The following is a 23,383-nucleotide window of genomic DNA, read 5'->3' as shown; positions in this document are numbered from 1 at the left end:
CTATACTAGATCATTTTTCAAATCGCTATCAAAGGCAATCTCTACTTGTTTATGGAAAAGGAAACCCCCCCAAGGGTTGCCAGAGCGGTCCTCACAGCACCTATCCGGGCAGGGGGGGATGTCCCTCCCTCACTTTAAAAAATATTTACAAGCTGCGCAACTAAGGGTACTGAAGGAATGCTTGGGGGAAGAATCAAAAACAATATGGGTGACAAGATAGGGCAGTTGCCAGATCCCCACTGGCGGAAACGCTATGGAAAACAAAACAACATAGGCACCCTAACCTCCGCATCAGTGTAGTCATGAAGACCACTCTGGAGGCCTGGGACGAACAAACGCAAAGTGGTATCATGACTACAGTGGAAGCTCCCTTCACACCCATCTGTCGGAACCCCCTATTCCCGCCGGGAATGGAAAGAGGGGCCTTGAAGAAATGGGAAACTGCAGGGTGTACAAAAATTGGGGAAATGTTTCAAGACAAAGAAATAAGATCGTTTGAGGCGTGTAAATCTTTACTAGACCTAAAAGAGGTGGACAGGTATAAATACGACCAGCACAGGCACTGGCTTGCGACACCCGAAGTCCTTACAGATTTTAAAGAATTCGGCCAGTTTGTAAGATGCCGCAGAGACATGGGCTTGGATGTGGACTCGCTTCTTGGTGCGTACAGAGAGTCGGTATTGCCTTTGGAGCAGGCGGCAGGCCAGTTTGTCAGAGGATGAGCAAGAAGCCCTCCATTTCCTTTCAGCCGCCCTACACTTACGTTTAAGTGTAGCTAGGTCGGAGTCATACCAAGAATTGCACTTGACTTTGGGCTTCAAACGGATCCTCATGACAGGGGGAAAGAACATCAAGGGTGGCAGAGATAGAGGAGTAGAGCAGAGACAGTGCTGTGTCAGGGTGTGAGTCAGCATGGGGTGAAAAGGTGGCAGGGAAAGCCTCGACTGACACACGCTTCATGGGCCGGATGTCCGAGAAGGTGGGTGGCAATCGTGGGGTGGGCTTGGCTTGCGGGAAGGAGATGGAAAGTTGAGAGGAGAGGAGGCAGTGATCACTCCAGGATAGAGGAGTGGTGAGGGGAGTAGATAGGGGGAGGCCGGAGGAGATCAGGACATCAAGTGTGTGTCCAGCAGAGTGAGTTGGGCCAGAGGGGAGGATAGAGAGGGAGAGTGAATCGCAGAGGTCGCGAAAGAGCGCAGATGAGGAACAGGGAGAATCAAGATGGAAGGTTGAGGCCACAATGTTCAGGGAGGGGTATCATTAGCCAAAATAATAAAAAACAAGTCTTGGCAGTGCCCAGAAAAGGCCTAATACTTATGCACTGTTGGGTTTGCCAATGCTTGTTTTTAACAGGACTTCAGTGAAGGATACACATAGTACTTATACATTGAGTGGCTGAAGGCAGACCTGGTTAAGATATTTGTATTACACCAGTAGAGTAGCGGGTTTACAAATCCAATTAAATCATGAACTCTCTGAAGACTTTGAAAAAACACTGTCAGGCAATTCAAGTGCAAAATTTGATGGCAAGGTGGGATTAAAACGAACTCAAAGAGTTCCCATGAGGCAGTGTTTTGGGCAAGAAGGGGTGGGACTGGCCACAGGAATTAGCATTTGATAGGTTATTTATAATGGGCCTATACACACGTGTTTCCATGGGCAATCAATGGGTGTGCAAATAACCAAACAACACCTCCAAGCTGTGTGCCCCTCCTTGTATGTTATTGCTCCCTATCTATCCTCTAATGCAATAGTTAAGGCTTATAGGTGTAGCAAGCAGCTCGTGAGGATAGCTCAGGGGCAACATGCTCGCCTTGGAAGCAAGATGACACGGAGCACCACAGGTTCGATGCTCGGGTCTGCGCTTAGAAACCTCTGGGTATTAAGCGCGTTATAAATAACCCATCATATCATATCATATAATAGCCCAAACTAAAAAGAAAAAGAAAACCAAGAAAATACATAAAGCAAAAGCTAAAAGGCCACATTAATGAAAACAGAAAAAGAAAACTCACAAATGAGAAAAGCAGTGGCATCGTGAAAAAGCTAGCAAACCAAACAGTTTCGTGGCTCCCACACCCCACCACCATAGTCCAGGGATCCCCCACCTGTGGCTCTCCACATCTTTTCGACGACTCCCATGATGCCGTAACACGGGCTTTATGTTGGTTGGGAATTGCAGTCCAAAACACCTGGAGATCCAAAAGTTGTAGGCCCCCTGCTTGAAAGTGGGGAAGGCGGGAGGGGGGCTCACAGAGCCATCAGCCTCACTGCACAGTAAATAGCAAGAGTTAATTACCCAACTAAATGGGACCCATTTTATCAACAAGTGCCAAGACAGCCTTGCCAGAATTGGACCATACGCATGCAGGTTGGCGAGCCATCTCTGGAGGGCTGCATACGGGAGTGCATGGCCATATGGGACGATCCATTTTAGTTACAAGTACATTTGTTCTCTCCTGCCGCGCTACATAATGCAGTTACTTAACATGCACAAAGTATGAACATGCTGGCAGGGTGCAACATTTTCACTCGCCACTAGCCAGTGGCTCGTGACAATAGACTCTTGGCAAGTAAGAAATGCTGTGCTGTGTATTTCTAAGATGGAGGTGGCAAGTAACTTCCAGGTTTGAAATGTTTACCGTGGATGCGGTTATCGACGAATGCTACCAAGATGAATAAACCAAAGCCTACTTTTGCAACCTAGCATCACTACTTCATTGAACGCTTCATTCACACTTTTTTGCTTACACGGTTATGTTGCAGGAACTGCTCTCAACTCATATTCCGCTAGCGCTAGCCTTTTGAGCACACTATGCAGCATTCCTGTAGCCATTATGATGCCCGTCTATAAGCACAAGAATGCAACATTATAGCCTAAAAGCCAGGACCAGTTGATTCGTTCACAACGAACTTGAGGAAGATTGAGATCTCTGTAAAATTATTCTAGGGGCTGCATTACTTGCAAGGCTCAAAACTGCGCCCCATATGCATGTGTGGCAACATCAACTGGTTTTAGATTTGGCCCAAGCATGCATCTTGTTATTTTGCACAAAACAAGGTTTATGTGCATCAAATGAGCAGATATCACAGAACAGTCATCTTTGTGGTTTGTAATAGAGGCTTATTTTTATATTCATGTTCACATTTATAGCAGCGCACAAAACGCGCAGGCATCTAGGCGCTAGTTACAGTAAGTGCAAAGTGAAATTGTACACAGTGCAGGACCATGCATAAGGGTTACAACATGGAGGTGGTTCTTGGAGTCATAATCAAGCAAAGCCACACCTCAAGGTATGGGGGCTGCATCAGGTATGAATATACACAAGAGACAAAATTAGGGTAGGTGCACAGTCTGGCAAAGCCGGTCCTCATGATTCGGAGGGCTACATAAATTTTGCATATATGCAAAAGACAAAATTAGGGTAGGTGCACGGCGTGGCGAAGCCGCACCTCATGGTACGGCGCACTACATCAGGTACGCAGACAAGCAGTAGGGTATGTTACATTGCGATTCTGTTTACTTTGGAGTATGCACACATTTTCACAAGAAGCACTGTACAAAGGGCAAATTGAAGGAGGAACCATGCCACTGTGCGTGCTTTAAAGAACCAATCAGATGAGACTTTGTGAATGCCCATGGCCCAAACAATAATACTCAACAGGAGCAGCGACTTGTCAGAGAAAATGAAATGGTCCAACACTTTCTGCAAAACTCGCGATGGTCCTTTCTGTGACTCAACAGTAAATGCGACAACTGCCCAACGGTTCTGCTTCCCAGCACCGTGGAGCCGAAAGGGGGGGGGGGGAAATGGGAGGGGAGCATCTCTTCCCCGCCATTCAGAACATCACTAAGTCTTGTCAGCTATGGGAAGAAAGCAAAGCTACTGAGGTGGTCTCGGGGTGGGGGCGGGGGCTTTGAAGTGTAGACCTTGTGTTCACACGGTGGGAAACACCCTCTGCACCGATGTTTACTCTTGTTATCTTAACGCTGTGGCCACCAAAGAATGCGAGTCTAATCTAAGGACTGCTCAAAAACGAAGCATGTCCCCAGTGAGTTCAAATATGGAGGAAAAAGAAAAACTTTAATATTGATCGCTTTGCCAACTTGATCTAATAGAAACTCACCACCACACCGAGGGCCTGATTCACAGAGCTTTTTCCAATGGGACTGCACCATTATAAAACACTTATGTGAATCAGGTCCTAAATGGTTTTATATGCGAGGAGCGGACATCTCCCGTCAACTCTCGTGGCTTTTCTAATGTAACTATAATCATCTTTAAAGTGGGATGTGATTATTTTGTATGCGGTCTTGTGCGCAGTGCCATTTTCCCACCACAACGTCACACGTGGTAGGAATGGACGTCATCCTCTACCGATACAATATTAAACAAAGGGCCCAGGTGCACAAATCAGAATCAGAACCGACCTACCCCAAAGGCAAAACCCTGTAGCGACTACTAGCCTTTCCTGCTCATGACACACTAAACGTCGTCAGAATTCCAAATACGGAGCTGGTCTTTAAAAACAAAAATACAAAATCACACACACCACAGCTTGCAAACAAGGATTGCAGCCAATCCGACAGGCGGTGCAGTACAGTATAGGAAGGTTTCCCACGCTGAAGTATCGTATGCTGTACACCCGGGCCCACCCGGATGGGAGGCCCGGGGCCGTAAGCTGGGAGGTGGGGGGTTTGTGCTAAGTCCGGTGGGGCAGTGCCTTTTGGCGCTGCCCCACTTAGCATGCACATGGTGGGGTCGGGCTGCTGGGTCCCTTTACAATGGGAACCCAGACAGCGCGTCTCCAAGACAGGAGGGTGAGGTGAGAGGGGCAGGTGACAACCGGCAGTCGCTGCCCCCTGTCACCTCGCCCTCCATACTTCAAAGGCCCCCCTTCCCATCCTGCGGATGCTGAGCGGGGGCCTTTTGAAGTTCAAAGAAGGGGCCGCCTTGCCCCCAGGCCGAATTTTGCCTTTATCTGGCGGGGGCAAGGTGGCCCTTCTCATGCTTCCTCCCCGTCAGCCACGAACAGCAGCAGGACGGCTGCAGGTCTAAAAAACCATCCCTCCCACCCTACAAATAACCGTAAGGAAAAGCTATAGCGAGGGCCAGGTAGAAAATGGAACACAATCATAGCATTAGGGGAGGCTAAAACGCCTCACTTCAAAAAATAATCATAAAAATTAAACTCCAAGAAGGGCCTTCTTAAAATACCGGGGGGTCTTTTTGTCTATTAGTTAATATTCCAGGAAAATACAGTTATAGAAGACCCAGGCGCTCAGAATCCACCAGAGAACATCAATACAGATGGGAGCCCTAGGGGTATAACAAAAGTGAAAAGGAGAGAGGAACTTGAGCAGAAACATGTACTAGTAAGCCTCAAGTATCCACCTCCATGCATGCAGAAGGGGGGGTCTCACCACAAGTGGATCAGGAGCAGGGTAAGTTCCTAGTAAGGCTCCGGAACCCACCCCCTCACAATTTTGTTTATGCAAGATAAGCGCACTGGGGTACGCAAGTGGATCGTGGGCGGGGGAAGTTCCCAGCTAAGCCCTTAGAACCCACCCCAGCAGCAAATTAGTACAACACAAGCACTGAAGGGGTCTCACAACACAAGTGGATCGGGAGCAAGGTACATTCTAGTAAGGCTCTCCTTTTGAACCCATTCCAGCTGTAAAAACAGGCAGCCTTAAGCGCTGAGGGGGTCTCACAACGCAAGTGGATCAGGAGCAGGGTAAAAACCTAGTAAGGCTCTTTGAACCCACCCCGGCTGTAAAAACAAGCAGCTTCAAGCGCTGAGGGGGTTTCATAATGCAAGTGGATCGGGAGCTGGGTAAAAACCCAGTAAGGCTCTTTGAACCCACCCCTGCTGTAAAAACAAGCAGCGCTAAGCGCTGAGGGGGTCTCACAAGGCAAGTGGATCGGGAGCAGGGTAAAAACCTAGTAAGGCTCTTTGAACCCACCCCGGCTGTAAAAACAAGCAGCTTCAAGTGCTGAGGGGGTTTCATAATGCAAGTGGATCGGGAGCTGGGTAAAAACCCAGTAAGGCTCTTTGAACCCACCCCTGCTGTTAAAAACAAGCAGCGCTAAGCGCTGAGGGGGTCTCACAAGGCAAGTGGATCGGGAGCTGGGTAAAAACCTAGTAAGGCTCTTTGAACCCACCCCGGCTGTAAAAACAAGCAGCTTTAAGCGCTGAGGGGTCTCACAATGCAAGTGGATTGGGAGCAGGGAAAAAACCCAGTAAGGCTCTTTAAACCCACCCCGGCTGTAAAAACAAGCAGCGTTAAGCGCTGAGGGGTCTCACAATGCAAGTGGATTGGGAGCAGGGAAAAAAACCCAGTAAGGCTCTTTAAACCCACCCCGGCTGTAAAAACAAGCAGCGCTAAGCGCTGAGGGGGTCTCACAAGGCAAGTGGATCGGGAGCAGGGTAAAAACCTAGTAAGGCTCTTTGAACCCACCCCGGCTGTAAAAACAAGCAGCTTTAAGCTCTGAGGGGTCTCACAATGCAAGTGGATTGGGAGCAGGGAAAAAACCCAGTAAGGCTCTTTAAACCCACCCCGGCTGTAAAAACAAGCAGCTTTAAGCGCTGAGGGGTCGCACAATGCAAGTGGATTGGGAGCAGGGAAAAAACCCAGTAAGGCTCTTTAAACCCACCCCGGCTGTAAAACAAGCAGCCTGATGCGCAGAAGGGGTCTCGTAGCACAAGTGGATCTGGAGCAGGGAAGACCCTAGTAAGGCTCCTAGAACCCACCCCCGAGGAAACAACTAGCCCGCAAACGGAGCGTGGGGGCTTCAAAAACTCAAGTGGATCATGTGTGGAGAAAGTGCCAAATTCATCTCCAAAGAGTGGACCAAGAGGCTAAAACGCCTCCATCCGTGGAAAAGTACAAAACACATGACCAAAAAATCAAAATGGCTCCAAGAACACATCCCGCGGAGGATAAGGTGAATGGCTTCACAATGCGGGGTTTTGTTTTATCAAGAAATACGGATCAAGAGCCATAACTTCAGCGAAAATCACCCTGTGAGCAAGAGAGGGCGCAAGTGCTAAACCTGGTCAGGTTGGACATCAGTAAAAGGCACACAAGCGCACACCTACCCACCTCACTTGGAAAGGACAAGAGAAAGCAGGATGAACCTGCTCCAAAGACAAGCAATTATGAACATGTCACAGCTCACACGCTGTGGCCAAACAATTGTCACAAGCTTTCATATGAATGGCGGCGGGGATCAGCCTCGAGCGGGCCCCTAATTGGGATTAGGGCCCCCCGCTCACCTGTTCCCTCTGTCCCCAAAATATAGTATTGTTATCCTTATGTGATGTTATGGCTGGTTTTTCTTTTGCACCATGGCTTGTACTAAAATAAAGCTTGTGGCCAAAGTTTTTTCCACCTCACATCATGGTCGTCAGTCTCCTCATTTCTGCAACTGACATTCCGTATTGCCTGTCTTGTCACACTTGTCATCCATCCGTGTCACCCGCATGCCACTCCCCAGCACAAAAACACTTCCAGGCTTACTGCTTGCCTGCTTTATTTGGCAACAAAGTGGATTTTCTGTCCGTAGCCCAAGGCGGACTGAGAGAGTAACGTTACAATGGAAAAGAAACAAGTGATACTCATCCCCAATTACCACACGACACCTCCGATCACGAGTACAGTCTCTCAAAGCAACCAATAGGGCAAATTCCTGACATTCCATATTTATGTATGTATTTATTTATTTCACTTATAAAGCGCGCAAACAGCCCAGAGGCATCGAGGCGCTGTTGCAATCCAATTACTTACAATACACTTTTACAATACAGTTACTTAAAGTACAGGAGGCGTACAGGCACTTTTACAATCTGGTTAATTAGAGTATATGAGGCAGGCATTACTTGGGGGCAAGAGAATGCACTTGCATATAGGTGGTGAGATCTGCAGAGCCATTTTGCCCAACTACAATGGAAACTTTAGAAGTCAACTTTGCTACTTGACATTTGATAGAGGGCACTCGTATGTTTCTCTTTTCATGAACTCTTCCTATTTTGACCGCTACAATATGCATATCGGTCAACAGGCCGTAAAAACACAGAGGCGTCATGTTCGTACCATGTCAATAAAAAACATTAGGATTGAGGGAGTTATGTGCGAGACAATGTCAGTCATGGTCTCCTTTAAGAGAAGACTTGATGCAAGAGAAAGGGGAGGAGTCATGGTGGAAAGTGAGGTCAGAAAGAGAACAAAGTATGGTGATACCTTTGCAGCCTGTGCACATTATTGTGCATAAGACAGGTGTAACAACTGACGACAAAGGGGAAACGGCTCATGCCGCAGGACAGGCACGCTTTATCGATCCAGCGTCCTTTATCCTGCTACAATCCAGGGTGTCCCGCCACAGCCCGTGGCCTTCAGAGTGCTGCACTCTGCAGTGTGCATTCCTACCAACGGCTGCCTTCCGTGGCACGCTCCTCCCACCGTAGTGCACAGTGTCCTGGGTACCTGCATGATGGGGGGAGACCATTCATTTCTTGCGAGTTATTATGCAGCATCCGATTGTCTCTTTGTCTTCTGTGTGTCCGGATGCCTCACTGAATCAAGCTGCCCCGGCCCCCAGTGAACAAACACGCTGCGGCGCACCATCCCACCGTATCCAAAACACGTCCGGGATCCCTGCGGCGCACCATCCCACCGTATCCAAAAAGTGTCCGGGATCCCTGCATGTTCGCAGGCACCAAGCCTGCCTTCATGCAGAACTCTGCAGTACATGTGAAAGCCCGCACATGCCTCAACGAGGATCACCTCACATTTCTTGGCACCCATTGATGCCTAGCTTTACTGCCACATATTAGCTGTGCCCTGGGGTTCTACATGCTACAGACCCGAGCCCACAGGCCTGTTGCCACATTGTGAGTTCTGGCAACCCCCCCCATCTGGGCCTGCACTACCGAGGGACATTTTCAGTTGTTGTGCCACACACCACAACGCTGTGACGAGAAGAGCCAGAGGGGGGGGGGATGTGGTTTACTGACAGGGGTCTGCTTCAGGGACACCTAGCAAGTCCAGGACTACCCACACCTGTCGCACCATACGATAGGCAAATGACCAGGACAGATTAGGCAGAAGACTGGCAGATGCTGGGAATCACAAAATCCAGGGCCTAATTCCTCCGGAAACCCACGCCATTTGTGCTGTAGCCCCAACATAACAAAGGGCTCCGGCGGGTAGAAGAATTCAACGACTTCATCAGGGCCGGAGAGGATAAACCGCCTGCCATCAGCAACATTTTCACAACTCTGGCAGGCAAAGAAGTCAAAGGAATCATTAAAACAATCTCTGATCAGGACAACATGTCATTTGAGGAACTGGTGGAAGCACTAAATAAGAATCTAGTCATACAGGCCAACCGAAACTACGAAAGATATGTCTTTAACCAGTGCTTGCAACAGCAGCACAAGACTATTGATGAGTTTATAACCAGGCTCAGACAGAAACTGGTCCATTGCCAGTTGGCTTGTTTTTTGGACGAAGCTTTCTGGTTAAGCGTGATAGAAGGGTGCACGTCCTCCACCTTCCGAAAGCAGCTATTGAAGAACCCACTCCCGATCGACAAGGTGATTTAGCTGGCGAGGGTACACGAGAGAGTGGAGATTCAAGCGACATCAATGACAAAGACGTGACGTGGTAGCAATTGATTCTGACACAGACATGTCAAGAGAACCACCTAGCATCCCTTCCACGATGAGAGGATCGCTCAGAGAAGGATACCAGCAAATGATGTTGGGGCCCAGGCTTAAGATGTGGGTTGGCGTTTCCGCACTCGGGATGTGCCCCGCGATAAACCAAAGGGCCGCCAAATGTGGAAGAGAAGGACACTATCACACCGTGTGCAGAGAGGGGAGGCCTTTCCCGGAAATGAGATTGCCTGAGCAAACGACATAGAGGGCACCGACCGGACAACCACTGAAGGCGTCATGAGGGCCGTGCAGACATATGCACGATGCCATGGTGGATGATGAGAGCAATGGAACAAGGCCTGGATAACGGAGAAATGCAACATGGGGAACAGACATTGCAATATATGTGCTATCCAGAGCAGGACGACTACCCAGGAGATTCCTACCAGGGGTAAGAAGACGTTGGACTGGACATATACCCAGAGGGCATAGGAGGAGTTTGTGAACTTGATGCATGGAGAATAGGAAGCAGTGGGAGCATCAAAAGTCATGGTTGAGATGATCGGAGCGACACACTGTTTCCCCGATTGACATGGGTGCAACTGTCAACAACATGGGGGAGCGGGAGTTCTTACAGATTGGCGTTAAGAGTAGTTTATCACAGTCGAAGGTGAGCATTTTTCAATGGGGTGGTAGCACACTTTTACCATCAATTGGACAGTTCCAGGGCACGTTGTCAAACAAGGGAAGGTCAACAACCACCACCATACATGTCTTCAGAAGCCCTGTCAGCGGAAGGTGTTTGCTCAGTTACCGGACTGCGAAAGAACTAGGGCTGATTGATGTTCACTACCAAGAAAATGAGGTGGTGAAGTGCACTGGGGGTCATCGCCTGAACGGTGGGGACGACAATGTCAAAAAGAAGTAATACGAGACACATTTCTGGAACAGTTCCGTGGCCTAGGAAAACTGCAAGGCATAGTGGTACAATTGCACATTGACAAAAAGGTGCGCCCCGTACCGCAACACCCCAGAAGGGTCGGATTTCACCTGCAGCAGGCAGTGTTACAGGAGCTATAGCAGCTGTTGGAGAACGGAATAATAGAGAAAGCCGTAGGACCAACACCATGGATCTCACCAATGGTGGTAGTCCCAAAGGAAGGAAACAAGATCAGACCATGTATCGACATGAGAGTAGTGAACACAGTGATACAAAAGGAAAGACACCCAGGTCTGAAAATAGAGGGCATGATTGTGCAGCTAAACAGAGCCACAAAGTTCTCGAAGCTAGATTTAAACCAGGGGTCTTATCAACTGGAACTACACCCCAAATCAAGATCAATAGCAACGTTTGCCACGCACAAGGGTTTCTTCGGATACAAATGCCTCAATTTTGGCATTTCCTCTGTGCAGACATTTTTCAGGAGGCTATCAAGCAACTGTTATTTTCCATCACGTCAGCATTCAACTATTGTGAGGACATTCTGGTCTACGGTACTTCTCAGGAGGAACACGATTCAACCCTGCTGGCCCAATTTGAGACTCTGAGCATGGCGGGCTTCACGCTTGACTATGGTAAATGCAACAATAAGAACAAGCTCATGTTTTATGGTCACATGTTCTCGAGCCAGGTGTGCAACCTGACCCTAAGAAAGTCTGCACCACTGAAGAACTCTCCGCTCCCACGCAGGTGGGGGAGGGGGAAGTAAGGTTGTTTCTGGGGATGGTGGGATATTGCACCCGCTATCTTCCCAAGTGTACCATCACCACAGATCCCCTACAATGGCTGCTATGGAAGGAGGAGCTATTCCACTGGTCTCTGGCGTGCCAGCAAGCTTTCGACCAGAAAAAAAGAGGAACTAGCCAATGCCAGGAATTAAGCATACTTTGACCCAGCCTGGCTCACCAAAATATTGGTTGACACCAGCCCAGTTGTCCTAGGTGCCATCCTGGCGCAGAGGGAAGAAGTAAACTCACCATTGAGCCACGTTGTGGCATATGCCAGCAGGGCCTTGACACACACGGAAAGGGCGTACTCCAAGGCAGAAGAGCCTTGCTGCCATCTGGGCGTGGGAGTACTTCCACCATTTTGTCATTGCGAAGAACTTCACATGGGTGACGGACCACCAGGCTTGATTGTCCTTATTTGGCAACCCAAGGACAAAGCTGCCCCACGCATTGAGAGATGGATTATGACTACTAGATTATACATAGACCTGGCGGACAGAGCAACCCAGCTGACTACATCTCACACCACCCAGAACAGCGTCAGCCACGGCTGAGAAAAGGGGATGCAGAATACCTATATTACATCACAGAAAATGCCCTACAACCAGCACTGACGCTAGAAGAATTCGCAGAAGCGTCAGAAGAGGACCCGGTTGATAGCAATGGCCAATGAAATGACCAACACCAACAAGTGGAAGGACAAGCGACATCTACAGCGCCATAGAGACACCAACAGGAGAGAGATGGAGAGGCAGGCTAAAATCCATGCACAGCTAGCAGTTTCTGGCCAGCAGACCCTGCTATGGGGGTGTTGGCTAGTGATACCAACGGCACTCAGGAGAAACTTGGTACAGACAGCGCATGAAAGGCATATGGGGGTAGATGCCACAAAGAAATTATTACGACAAACTGTGTGGTTCCCCTTCATGGATGAGATGCTGGAAGAAGCAGTGAAAAGATGTTTCCCATGCAAGTGCAATGCAAGGGGAGACCCCCCTCACCACTGCAAGAGGCATTCCCGAATAAATTGGTACAGAGTCGCCATGGATTTTTATGGACTGACGGAAACAGGTGATTACTTGCTGGTGATGATGGATGAGTTTTGAAGATTTCCAATAGTGAAGAAAATAAGCACCACAGTGTTTGCGCAGGTGTAATTGATGAGTTCTTCAGCGAATGGGGCATTCCCCACACGGTAAAGACAGACAATTGTCCCCCGTTAACAACCAAGAGTTTCACTGATTTGCGAGCAACTTGGGGTTCATACACCAGAAAGCTACCCCCCTTTGGCCACAGACCAATGGTATGGCCGAGAGATTCATGCCATCCATTAAGAGAACGATTCAAAAAGCCATGATCGAGAGGATGCACGTAAAGCAAGCAAAGTGTGAGATGCTGCGGCACTATAGGAACACGCTGCACAGTGCAACAGGAAGAGAACTCCTGGGGAACTAATGGTGGCATATCGAGCCAAGTCGAGGATACCCCGAACAAGTGGGGGAAGACCTGGAACCTTGGAAGCTCGACCTCAAAGGAGTCACGCCAGAGTGAAAGACCAAGCCAAGGAGTGGACTGAATAGAAATGAGGAGTGAAAATCAAGGTGTACAATGAAGGGGATGAGATGCTGATGAAACCGAGGATGCAGAGGAAGACTGATTCCCGGTAGAGGAGATATCACTGCGTGTAACCGAGATTAAAGGGACGATAACTGCCCAAAACAAGAGGAAATAAGTTACCAAAGAATACATCTTTCTTCAAACACCATGTCAAAGATACAGAGGAAGAAGGGAAGAGAGAAAGAAGCAGGGAGCAGGCCAGTTAAGAGACAACCAGTGGTGAATGGAGAAGAGATGAGCCGGAAAATCACAAACAACCACCTGGCAAGCAAAGGGGCGGTGGCCGGCCATCAAGGTGTATTAAAAGACCGGTCAGATTCATTGAGGAAATGTAAGATGGACGTAAGGAGATTTATGAGGGGGAGGTCTTACGTGCGCGACAATGTAAGTCATGGTCTCCTTTAAGAGAAGACTTGATGCAAGAGAAAGGGGAGGAGTCAAAGTGGAAAGAAAGGTCAGAAAGAAAATAAAGTATGGTGAGAAGAGACCTGTGTGTGTCCACCTTTGCGGCCTGTGTCCGTTATTGTGCATAAAACAGGTGTAATAGCAGTCAGTCGCAGGTGAAGTGGGGGGGAACTTTCCCAAACGAACAGTACTCTCAAACGGCCATGGCAGTCTGCAAATGTTCCAAAGCCATGTCCACCCCTGGTTCTATTGGCATTTCCCTGCTAGGATTTTACCACACTTGATATGCAGCTCTTTAGTATCACTTCAACACAACATAAATCGACACTCATCTCCCTCCTCCAACCCCGAGCCCCACCGAGAAAAGCAAAGGCTTGTAAAACTGTAGACATACAAAACGAGAATACATATATTAGAAGGTGTCGTTAAATGGAGCAGCAATTAACAGGAACAATAAATGCAGGATACAAAAGCATGATAGTTGACCAGTCGTGGTATGGAACGGAACGCACAATCCCGTCCAAGAAGGGAGAGAACATGTTGAGCTGCTCAAACATGACGAGAATGTCCAGCCCCAAGCAAATACATATCAGAGGGGCCAACGACGTACTAAAGTAAGTCACACACATCTGACACAACCCTCCCACAAATAAATGCATTTGACATTTCCACATGAACTGCTAGGCCTTTCCATGACTGCCATACTTTCAGGTTCCTCGAAGCACAGACATGATAAAAAACGCTATAGAACGTAGCGAGGCCTGCGGTTAACCAATAATTAATAGTCTTACCTCTTAAAGTACAGCTGACGTTTAAAACAGACCAGTAAAGTCTTCAACACTTTAATACACCAGGTCCACTCCAGAAAACCCCAGCAAATGTCATTCTACCAAGTTTGTCGAACATTATAGTTCCTAAAACAATATTTACCTTCCCAATACGACTGGGAATGCTGCTATCTGAAACATGCATGAGGTGGCCCAATATTGATTGCGTACACAGTCTATCCTCACATTCTCTTACCAGCAGTCTTTATCAATTTATTAAGCGCCAACTGCAGGTTGTAGCACCACCGGAGTAAAGGGTAGGGGTGGTGGACAAGAACAGGCAAGCGCAGAAGTAGGCAATACAGATGTTGAGAAGATCATAAAAGCATTACATGCAACGCATGCAAACTAAGCATTGCATTAAGCAAATAACAGACACAAGGGCCAGACAAAACCACATTAACATTGTGATTGAAGTCCGGGCCAGGGAAAGGGATGAAACAAAGGCGCACGATCGTCCCAATTCAGTATGAGGCGCATCAAGATAGACGCATGAAAGACTTCATGACGAGGGAGATCTTCAGTTTTTCCTAAATTCAGTTTTTCCTAAAGTAGAGGCGATCTTCATCTTATAAATCCCCTGGGAGTGTGGGGGCAGGGGTGGGCAATCCAGGCCAAAGCCCTGGTTTTGCCTAGTGTTTCCCTCGCTGTGTGACGAGGAGGATCTCATGCGTCTTGTCGGACAAAACTTCTTGGTTTTCAGGATGAGGACGCTTTGGTGCACAGTTCCAGAGGACTTAGTGCAGCATGCAGAGTTTTGACTTTAATGCACACAGACACGTAAAGCTAATGTAAGACAGCGAGCGGAGGCCCAGTGCCAGTTGGGCAGCTTTTTTCTGGATCACATGGAGTGGGTGAATTGGGCGTTTGGGGAGACGCAAGTAGAGACTGTCACAGTAGTGTAGGCATGAGAGGATCATTGCTGAAGTGGCATGCACTCTGTGAGACATGTTCAGGAGGGCTAGATGTATGAGGATATGCAATTGCAAATGAGATTGTATTAATCTGTTGTTGCTGGAAGACGAGGCGCCCGTCAATAAAAACAACTATGCTTTTTCCAGATGCAGAAAGAGTAGAAGGAGTCCCCAAGAAAGCAGGCACGGCCAAGGCAAGAGCAGGTAAGATGTCACAGCCAAAGTGAATGAAGGAAAGTGTATGATGCAAGCTTACATAGGAAGGAGGAGGAGTGGGGTGAAAAAAAAACAACCTGGGATACTTTTCACACGAGAATATAATCTTACAAACGTATAGAAGGCAAGGAAAACATTACTATTCATAAGCACTTGCAATTTATTAATACAGTAATACAGATTAATCACTTACCTGTTCAGCTCCGTAGGCAGTTGCAAATTGTAGAAACTCTTCTATGCTGACAAATCCATCCCCATCTTGGTCCAGGGCATCAAACACTGCGCGGAGGCGAGCAGTCTCATTTCCAAAGGACTGTGGATCGACCTGGACAGTGTCACTCTGAAGGAGATCATCTATGGGCTCCAGGTTCCGGTTTTGTTTAGGGGGTAAATTCACAACACAACTGGGGATATCATCGCTGTCAGGAGGAAACAGTTCTTCATTGCTTAGTGGAGGGTAGCATACTTCCTCAGCACACACAGAGGGGCTCTGCGTGCACCCCACATGTGTGTTATCACAAGCCAAAGAATGTGCTAGTGCTGAAGGATGGGATTCACTGAGATCTTCTTGGGGGCCTACGTGGAACAGGTCAATTGCCCCTTGCAGGGATTCCAGATCGACCAGATGCCTGTTTACAGCTGTGGGTTTTGAATCACCATCAGTAGGATCAGGAGAATCTGACAAGTTCACCAACAATTCCCCATCTGTAATTAAACTGCTGCAAGTTTCAGCAGCAAATGGATCCAGTCCATCAAAGTCGAAATTTGATTCCCACGGCTCATCTTCCTCAATGAGATTAGGCAAGGCTGCTAGGCGGTCATCACCATGCCCTAAATCATGATATATCTGATGTGTGCCAATATGGCTCTCATCCAGCCGGCATAAATATTCAATAGGACCTTCGGTGAGGGGGTCTTGGTCCCCCACTCTATTCTGACTAGCTTTCTCCAGGAGAGGTGGGAGCTCACTGTGCGTCAATAGTAGCCTGGGCTCTCCAGGAGGGTCCTCCTGACCACTACTTAAAGGATCTGTTCGTTTCTTCAACTCCATGATGAAATATTTTCCATTCTGCTCTGGTAACAACAATTTGCCAAACGTCTGCCCCCCAGGATCCAACCCACTTTTTGTACAGGGTTCTGATAGAGTTCTTAACAGATCCGCCTCCATTTTCATCAGTTCCACAAAGAAAACTCGCCAGAACACAATGCTAATGTGTTACTTTGACATGGCCATCATAACTTTGCAAAATGCACCAACGCAAAACCTTCAACATAAGAAAGACCAATCTGCTCTTAGTTGCATTTTCCTCAGGCAATTCCAGCATGAAAAAAGATGAGGCGCACAACGCGGTCATTCTCTGATCCTTTGCATTCATTGCAGAGCAGGCACCAAGAAAGAATCCATTCCTGGTTTTGATGTACGAAAAACAGGTTCCTAAAAATATAGCAGAAAACTGCAGCAAAGTTCAAAAGATTCCTCAACGTGCAATTCCGAAAGTAGTAGTGATCTTGGGAGAGTGATACGGCGGTGCAAGGAAAGGATGTCGGATTCTGCCTTGAGGAAAGCTGCGGTCGTAGTGGGATGAGCTCTGGTCTGGAGCTTGGAAAGGCAACAAGCTTTGATCAGGCTCTGGGAATTGTGTAAATAGTGAGGACACCTGATCAGGGGGGATAGTAGCTGAACTTTGGTCAGGATACGGGAACTGCAATAAGCTTTGGTCAGTTGTTGGCAATTGTGAGCTTTGGTCAGGAGTGGATTGCAATGGGCTCTGATCAAGACTTCGGACTTCTGAACTTTGGTCGGGATTCGCAAACTGTAATGTGCTTCGATAACGCGTTGATGACTGTGAAGAGCTCTGGTCAGGCACTGGGAACTCAGAAGAAATCTGGTAGGAGGGGAAACCTAATATGCTGTGGATGAACTCTGGGAATTGTGATGCACTCTGATCAGGCTCTGGAAAGTGACACAAGCTTTGGTCAGGTTCTTCACATTCTGTTAAACTCTGCTCTGGTGATTGAGACAAGCCCTGGTCAGGTTCCAGGGATCGTAATAAGCCCTGGTTTGGAAATGGGAAATATGATGAACTCTGGTCCGGAACTGGGAACTGTAAGGAACTTTGATCCGGGGCAGGGAAAGGAAACGAGCTTCGGCCGAGAACTAGCATCAATGATGAACTCTGGTCTGGAATTGGAAACTGTGATAAACTCTGGTCCGGCACAGGGGACTCGATTAATGTATGGTCCGAAACAGGGAGCTGTGATGAACTCTGGTCTGGAACAGGGAACGGCACCGAGTGCTGGTCCAGAAGAAGGATCAGTGATGAGCTTTGGTCAGGACTAGAGATTTCTGTAGAGCTTTGGTCCGGCAATGGAAACGATGATGACGTGTGGTCTGGTGCAAGAGATAACCATGCACCTGGATCTGGAGCAAGAAACAGCAAAGTACTCTGGTCTGGTGCTTGCTGATGGGATGAGCTCTGCGCAGACGCTTGGGCGTCCAGGTTACCTAGTGTAGAGTTCTGGTACCAATCGGTATTCTATGGTCTAATGTTTGCCCACAGACTGCCAGTGTATTTATACACTTTTCTCAAAAAACCCAAAGTGTTGTATCCTTGCTCGTTAGTGGTAGAAAGCTAAGGTGTGGATGGAAACAAAGACTCTGCAAAGGACGAATTCAGTTGTCAACAGTGGTGCAGCTTTGCTTGAAGAAGGGTATTTTGTGGTTGTTAAATCTCCGCAACGAATCGGATTTCTGTGCCCACATTATTCCTTGAGGAGCCCGACTTTCTCATACCTTTCTCCTGCTTAGATGTAGGACCGAGTACCTTAATCTTACTGCCCTGCAGGTTGCAGCTCACTTCAAAGGACCTTACTGGGCAGGGGCTCTGTCATCGGTATATACCAAATCGACTATGACAGTCTCTTTGGGGCCCGGTGGACTAGTGCTCTACCCTCCGAAAATACAGATCTAGGGCTCTATCCACACAACGATTTCTAAAAGAACATAGCCGTCCCCCAATCCAGCAGTAGATGATGGCGCTCCCCGGTGCTCTCGCCTCAATATGTAATAGACAAGGGGTCGGCACCTTTTGCCTGCAGCCGATCAGCCCCCGTTGTTTTCGGCAACACGACTCCGTTAAATATCAAACCCGCCCTTCCAACCTACCACTTCACCTTCTCACCCCATGCAAAGCAGTGGGCTCTTAAGTGCGAATGTCCCCCTCCCTACATAATCGGGTCTTTCAATAAGTAACGTCTCCTATCCCCGAAGAGACGTCCTCGCTTCAGTACCATGGACAGCGCTGGGGGGTCCAATGCTGGGCTCGGGTTTCCCCCCCTCAGAGCGCGCTCCCGGCACGGCGGCCCGCTCCCTGCACAGGTGAAGCGGGGCGTAGGGATGGATAGACTGCCGGGATGCTGAGGGGGCGGGCGTTGCTTTCTACCGGCAGAAAGCCGAGGCTTCCATTGCAGATCGCTTGCTTCTCGCCCGGTTAATGATGGGATACAAGGCTGATGCTGTTTCCGTGTCCTCTTGCCCCGCGGTGAACGATGAGGATGCTGCTTTCCTTGTCCTCGAGACCACAGGAGAACGTCTTCCCCCCCTCCTCCTCTTGCCCAACCGCCGCAGCACCAATGGAGTGATGTCACAGGCAGGCGCGCGTACTTCCACACAGAGATTCACAGGGCCAGCACGCACACTTCCCAGACAGCTAGAGCGCGCTCGCTAGTCTCTTACGGGCGCCGGCGTTTCCTGTGCACTGCTCTGCTGCCGTGTTGCCAAGTCGGAAGAAAAAAGGAAGCCTAATGTCCTTTCAAAACAAGCCCAAAACAAGCTGAATCCCGTCCAGATTAACAGGAAAACAAGCGCACATCTAAAACACTGTGGATAGATCAAAAAGTAAGGCACATGACATAAGTAAACATATATAGCACAACACAGACATGGTCAAAAGCTTTTATTTTAATTTAATGTTTTCTGATAATGTCTCTTGTTTCAATTTCTTGCAGGTATGGGATTTATAAAAGCGTATTGTTTGCTACTCTAGTCCATCAACCAGCTGGTCCTTTGCTCCTGTGTAACTATCATTTGGTCCTTGGCTCCCTTACATAACTGCAGTATGTTAACAGTAACCAGCTGAAAATAATTCTACATCCCACCTAACAACACATCTGTGAACACAACTCTCCTATCACACCACCGAAGACGTGTCTACACTAAATTTCCCTCAATAGTACTCTAGCCCACCGCAGATGTATGAACACAGCTCCCTAAACTCTTTAAATTCTACTCCAAGAGACAACACAATCACACAATTTACATTACCAACCTGTAGTTCACATCTGCTCTAGACATCTCAACCCGACAAAGCCCGTTTAGGGTGAAACTCGCTGATTGTTTTTTCTTGCTTTCGCTGCTTCCCTCTTGCCCATCGATAATGCATTAATAAAGGACCTTTCTGCACAGCAAGGATGCCTGGGGATTAAATCGGTACATTGCTTTTCATATTTGCCAGAGCGCCGCTGCATTTTGGACTGTGCTACAGTCCGCCCTCTCCTTTTCATATATATATATATATATATATATATATATTTATATATATATATATATATATCATACATACCAGAGAGAGCCCTATCTTTTCAGATCTGCACACATCAATATTGCATACATGCCGAGAATAAGGGTTGGGGAGCGCTGTTGAGCACAACGAAGATGGCCGACTGATCCCTGAGCTCCGGCTTCCATGAATCCTTGCAGTTGATCATCCTGATTTGGGGCTGCCCTTGAAGTAAACAAAACACAACGTTGTGTGGCGGACAGTTGCGGGCTCCTTCTGGCTGATTCTGGGGCTGGTGTGCTGAACCGTGCGGCAGATAAGCCACACTGAAGATCCGGCGGACTGAGGCAAGGACGGTGGCTGCTTGCGGGCTCCGTGCGACTTCCCCTCTGAGCCACGCGGGGGGGGCTGTATGCAGCAACACGTCCTGGAGACGAACAGAGCGCTGTGACCGGCGGATCAGAGCGACGTGTGGACCTGGCAGGGCTCAGCGACTGCGGGGGCTCCCGGCTGGTATCGATCCGCGGCCCCGCGGGTTGGAGACTGGGGCCGTGGTGAGCTCCGTCGGCGGCCGTGTGCGGTGAGGACGACCGCTGCGCCGCACTCCGCGGACCGCTGCTGAGCCGCCCGTTGGTCCTGCCGGGTGGCCGCCCCCCGATCTCCGTGGGGGCTGCGCGGGGCCCGGATCCCACGGAAACCATCCACGGCGCTGCCTGGTGTCTCCTGCTGAACGGGACGCCCCCTCCCCCGAGGGACCCTGCCACAACACAAGTAAGATCGAGTGGGGCAGCCTGTGAGGGAGGTTCACGCCTCACGGGGAGCTGGCTTTGGAGGGGATAAATACATCGGATGCGGCTTCCCCCGGTCGGTGGCTTCTATTGGGGGTGTGAGGCATTGTTTGAAGCCGCTTATACGGCGAAACAACTGAGGGTGCAGGCCTGCGAGCTACGACGTGAACCTTGGGCTGTTCTCCTGGTGACAACACAAGGCCTTAAGTGGCTGGGACCCTGGACTGGGGCACCATAACACTAACCCTGTGGCTGAACTAGGTGGCTATGTCCAGCTGCCTCTATTGATCTGTGGTGGGCTACACCACATACAGTACCGCTTGATCCTGAGAGACTGGTTATCACCCTCCTACACTGTACCCACAAGTCCTCCTTGCTGGTGCCACTAACACCTTGTTTTACTAGAGTCAATCATCACCAGGCCTTGCGGCCCGATTGCTTCCTGATCACACTAGATCAACCCTCCTATATTAACACTTTCCGAGCCCCTACCACGCGACGACTGAGCTCGGATACGCCGCCAGCCCTATATAGCGCCTCTAAGACACGTGGATATAAGGGACACTGGAGGTATTAGAGAACCAGGCCCGTCTTCCTCTGCATATGGGCCGCCACGAGCAGAAGGGAGTACGCTCCAAGAAAACCGGCCCAATGGACTCCTTTGCTAGTGCCCAGCCTAGCGGGTTCGCAGAGCCCCCGTCGCAGCAGGCAGTTAGTCCACCCAAATTGCCAATGGAGGAGAGGGTGGATAGACTGATGGCTATGGTCCAGAATGGCTTTCTGGCGGTGAACACAAAATTGGATGAAATAATGGCAACAATCAGTTCCTTAAAGGCGAGGGTGGACAAGGAGAGCGCTCGCATTACTAAGGCCGAGGGCAGAATCGCTACCAATGAAGACTCGATAGCACAACATGGCCGCGAAATTGCCCAACTGAAGGGGGACCTCCGGAAAACCCTTGATAAATGCGAGGATTTGGAATCTCGCTCTAGGAGGAATAACATCCGTCTGGTCGGGGTGGCCGAAACCTTTGGTAAGGGATCCATGGAACGCCAAGTAGAAGCCCTTTTGAAAGAACTCCTGGGCCGGATTCATTCTCGGACCACTTCCTTGTGGAGCGAGCACACCGTACATCAGCACCTCCGCCCAAACCCGGAGCGCCGCCTCGCACAATAATTGCCCGTCTTCTCAACTACAGGGACAGAGACGCTATCCTGGGAATATCCAGGGAAAAGGGCACTTTATTATATGATAACAACAGGATACATATATATCGAGACTTTTCCACGAATGTCCAAACGTTGACAAGATCTTATGAACCCGTCAAGAGGCAACTGAGGCTTCGCCAGGTCCCATACTCCCTTGTCTATCCGGCGAAAATGAGAATACAGCATGGTGGCCGGGCTCATTTCTTTGAAAATCCAACTGACGCCATGTTGTACGTTGAGGCCTCCATCCCTTTGCCGGCCCGGGACCGGGCTGGGAACCACAATCTGCCACCCCGGGGTGCAGCGGAACCCGACAGCCCCGAGGGTTGATGCATCTTCCTTGATGCCACACTGCTATAATGCTTTAATCCGTTGGCTGTTGGGCGGCCCTGAATATTAATGTTTGTTTAAATGAAGCTGTGCAGATCGCTTGGGTTGGAGGAGGCCATGTGAGTGAGGCTCATACCAACAGGAGTGTTCCTAGGTTATGGTTCTAGGGGTACATCGTCCAGTTGGGGTTGATGATGCGGGTGGGGGTTGGGGGCGGAATAGAGGTATGGTTGGGCCGGATGATATGCCGGGTTTGTTGGGGGAACTCACATTCAGAGTTGTTATGATTAAATCAGAGAGCAGTTCTGCAGCAAGACTTCCATTTTTCTCACGGAAGGGGCGGGAGTGTGGACATCCACCCAGTTTGTGGTACGAACATGACACGGGTTAATAAGGGTTTGGACATTAAGCTCCTTTCCTGGAATATCCGGGCATTAAATAACCCGATCAAAGCAAGGAAAATCTCAGCGTATGTGGCACGCCATAACCCTCAGATTCTGTTTCTGCAGGAGACACGTGTGCTTGGGCAGGTCAATGTTACATTTTTGCCGAGGTGGGGCCCCACAGGTATTACACAGATTACTCAACACAATCCAGGGGTGAACTGACTCTTATACACCCCAGGCTCTGCTTTAAATACCAATCCAGTAAAATAGACCCACAGGGTAGATACGTGCTGGTGTCGGGGGAATTGGCGGGGTATCAGACGATCCTGGTAAATACATATGGTCCCAACCTAGACGACCCACAGTTCTACTGTACAATAATGGATATGCTAACTCCATCTGGGGAGGCGCGAATATTCTGGGGTGGCGATTTCAATATGATACTGGACCAATCCCTGGATCGCTCGTCGACGGTCCCCAGGACTCCCTCCAGGGCCGCACTTGTTGTTAAACAATTGATGGAACAGATGGGGATGTTTGACACATGGCGTGCATTACATCCAAGTGAGAGGAAATACACTTTCTATTCGTCGGTGCACGATTCTCATTCGCGCATTGACTACTGGATCATTAGTCAATCCCTAGCTGGGGCGGTCTCTCGATGCGATATACATCCTCGTACCCTATCGGATCACTCGCCGATAACACTTGATATCAACTTGAGTGACGTTTCCCCGCCGGC

At 49.0% G+C, this 23,383-nt stretch overlaps 1 protein-coding gene across 4 annotated transcripts in view; it reads right to left on the bottom strand.

The window, feature by feature from the left end:
• Window positions 1-19,077, bottom strand: part of RAB11FIP3 (RAB11 family interacting protein 3) — a 945,045-nt gene extending 925,968 nt beyond the window's left edge. For 2 of the 4 annotated variants that reach the window (XM_069646894.1, XM_069646895.1), the window contains exon 1: window positions 15,564-19,072. In XM_069646894.1, coding sequence (XP_069502995.1) covers window positions 15,564-16,544 — 981 coding nt within the window. In that variant the 5' untranslated portion in view covers window positions 16,545-19,072. Of the gene's footprint in view, window positions 1-15,563 lie in introns of all 4 variants that reach the window. The other 2 variants (XM_069646896.1, XM_069646893.1) reach the window with 2 other exon arrangements.
• Window positions 19,078-23,383: the final 4,306 nt, after the last annotated feature.

The sequence above is a fragment of the Ambystoma mexicanum genome, chromosome 2q (assembly GCF_040938575.1).
Source record: "Ambystoma mexicanum isolate Mex_15411 chromosome 2q, UKY_AmexF1_1, whole genome shotgun sequence".
In the NCBI taxonomy this organism is placed as follows: Eukaryota; Metazoa; Chordata; class Amphibia; order Caudata; family Ambystomatidae; genus Ambystoma; species Ambystoma mexicanum.
The sequence above is the reverse complement of the archived record's forward strand: the minus strand, read 5'-3'. Positions and strand labels throughout refer to the sequence as shown.